Below are 3015 nucleotides of genomic sequence, written 5' to 3' on the forward strand. Positions count from 1 at the left end.
CCAAAAACGGTTAGGAGAAGTGTGCATTGTTATGTTGGGTTTTTGCCATTAATATTGCGCATGTAACTGACAAGTCAAACCTGCTTTTTGCTGCCCGCGTTAAATTAATGGTGTAAGCTGACCTCGTTTTTTTTAATTGTAAAGTTCCCTATGTCACTGGCATTTCTACTGATCCATAATTTCCATTGTGAGCAGTCTAACTAAAATAGATTTATACTGTGCCAATTTTCCAAACTCACATTGGTTTCTCATACAGCATCTCCTGCTAAAGTATGTGTATTCCACAGGTATTCCAGCTCTCTGTCCCTAACGGCTTGTTTGGAGCTCGCCCCCAACCCTGTGAGCCCAGTGCTGCTCTGATTTGTCAAGCGACGTGCAGCTGCTCGTGAGGAGCTGCTGTGAGGAGCGGACAGGCTTCCGGGTCGGCGATACAGCGAGAACAAGCTAAACTCATCCTGAGCACACACAAACACTCACAGCCGAAGTAAAAACAATAACTGTGGCTTGATATTGAGTAAGAAAAAGGTTTATAACGCTGTGAGCATGGGTCTCTGCAGAGAGCATTTCTCCGCCATCCCAACTTAGCAGTCCGAAAAACGTTTACCCATTTAAACAGTCGTGGTAGATACCTTGTTTGTTTTAAACATCATAAATACACAAACAACAATGAATACTTACAGGTTGTGTAGCCGAATCTCCCACTGGTCCAAACAAAGTAGGAACAGCATTGTTCTTCAGTGCTCTACGCTGTACATATCCGGCATGAATCGCTGAAAGGTTTGGGAAGCTATGTTTCGTGAAAGGCTTGCAGAGCGTGCAGCCATAGCTCTGGGCGTGGCTACTGGGTATCCCAACGTAGCGATACCCAGGAAGAAAACGAGAAATCTCCAACGAGGCGTTTTGGGGAGGTATTTTCTGTGTTAGAGTTGTACTCCCTACAGGGTGTACTTTGAGGGTTTGTGACTCTGCAGACCGTTTACATGCATAAAAACCTTCATAACACACAAGGGGACGGGTAATAACCGGAAAAGCATGACATGGGACCTTTAAAAAGACTGAAGCTGTCTCAGGCGATGACATTGCATACTCCCAGTTGATGATGTACATGAAAAACAGTGTTGATGCTCGTAAGTGAGTTTGCAGTGATGATGTATTTGGGGTTAGCATCACAAGGGCTCCCTCAACAAAACCATTGGGATTTTCCATTGGATTTTGGAATATTGGAGAAACTAAAACATGTTTAGTAAATATTTATGATACTTACACTCTTTATTCAGGATGATAATCTCCACAAAGTAAATCCGGACTATACATTTTCCCTTTTAGCAAAAACTATTCAATATATAATGTACATGTATGTTTTTACCACTTCCACAAACCTTTTTTTCATTTTTGTATTCCCTTTTGCTTGTGGCAGGTTGTTTCCATTGAGAGAACAAGGGCTCAACTTCTACGCACATGAACTGACTCAGGAAGAGATCAAAGTAAGAGAGGAAGGACAGTACTGTATATAAACATACAGCTGTTTGCACTCTATCATTGGAAGTCATATTTTCCATTCATCCAATACATTTAAAACATTATTTTAATAATAGGGATGAACCTTGGTGCATTTAGTTGTGATATTGTACCTGTGTGCAGGCCTCTGACCCGCTGTGTTTAATCCCGTCAGGAGTTCCAAAGCACTCGGGAAGCCAAGCGGAGGTTCCTGGCAGCGTATTCCCTCATGCTGGACTTCTACGGCATCAAACTGCTGGATAAGAGTGGGAATGTTGCTCGGGCTCACAACTGGAAGGAGCGCTTCCAGCACCTTAATGAGTAAGCACACACACATATACAGATAAACACAGTTTTCCATTACCGTCAGAATGTGTGTGAACATCCCATTGCCCATAATGAGAGTGGATACACAGTTTGTATCTCATTCCCTCGCTAATCTATTGCTGATCAAAGGTTGCATTGTAACAGGAATTATTCGTAGGAGACATTTCCCCTCATCCTGCGTTGTTTTTCAGGTCCCAGCACAATTACCTGCGGATCACTCGCATCCTCAAGTCCCTGGGCGAGCTGGGCTACGAGGCGTTCAAGGCCCCCCTGGTTCACCTGTTCCTGGAGGAGTCTCTGAGCCACAACACTCTTCCCAGCATGCAGCACAGCGTCCTGGAGTACTTTGTGTACACCATCCGTCTGCCAGCCACCCGCAGGCGCCTGCTCCGCTACGCCCGCAAGCACTACCGCCCCCCCCACGGCTTTATGTGGGGGCCGCCGCCTAAAAAGAGAGGCGGGGGAGGGAGCACGGGGGCCGGGAGCAGCGGGATCAGAGCGCCCGCTCCCACGCCAGAGCAACAGAGGAGGGGGGAGGAGATGTCCCCGTCAGCAGGGAGCAGGATTATTGTGTCTTCCCATGATGCCGTGGTGTACCAGGAGGGGGCCGGGGGGGGGGCTGAAGGTCGGCCCCTCTAACATGGCCGGACTGGAGGGGGCGCTGATGATGGCGGGGGCCCGAGGGGAGAGGAACGAGTACAATAACATCGTTCCTCTCTAGGTGTGATTGGTAGCTGTCTTTAAAATGACCCGCTTCAGTTGTTAGGTAGGGGAGATAATTTAATTTTTAACGCCAGAATGTTTTTATTAGCAGTAGATATTACGCTTCTGGACTTAAAATGAAGACGGTATTAGTGAACACATTCACAGAGTCTGACAAAGATGTTATTAGAATACATTCAGGTTAAGGGCTTACCATAAACTATTGTCATGTCTTCACAGATACATCTATTCAAGTGTTCTAAATATGGGGGGGGCGACTGATATGTTAGTGGAGGGGGGAGGTCATGGAACAATCCCAGAACCACCCAAACCAGTAGAGCGGCACGATCTGAGAAAAATGACTAGTGAACATTTTAACAGATTTATTTTTAGAAGATCTGGATCTAACAAGGATGTTGTAGTATACCGTCTCTGCAGCTGCTTAAACTTCATTCAGATATTTTAGCATATTTTGACTTTATTATGTAT

General features: G+C 45.7%; 1 protein-coding gene across 1 annotated transcript in view; it reads left to right on the forward strand.

Annotated features, from left to right (window-relative positions):
* The window catches only part of ogfrl1 (opioid growth factor receptor-like 1), a 15447-nt gene extending 12974 nt beyond the window's left edge, over positions 1–2473 (forward strand). Inside the window, exons 4-7 of the mRNA XM_010774015.1 lie at positions 1071–1131; positions 1418–1484; positions 1673–1818; positions 2016–2473. Coding sequence (XP_010772317.1) covers positions 1071–1131; positions 1418–1484; positions 1673–1818; positions 2016–2463 — 722 coding nt within the window. The 3' untranslated portion in view covers positions 2464–2473. The remainder of the gene's footprint in view (positions 1–1070; positions 1132–1417; positions 1485–1672; positions 1819–2015) is intronic.
* The last annotated feature ends 542 nt before the right edge of the window (positions 2474–3015 follow it).

This window comes from Notothenia coriiceps, unplaced genomic scaffold (genome assembly GCF_000735185.1).
Source record: "Notothenia coriiceps isolate Sejong01 unplaced genomic scaffold, NC01 NC01_scaffold00013359, whole genome shotgun sequence".
NCBI lineage: Eukaryota > Metazoa > Chordata > Actinopteri > Perciformes > Nototheniidae > Notothenia > Notothenia coriiceps.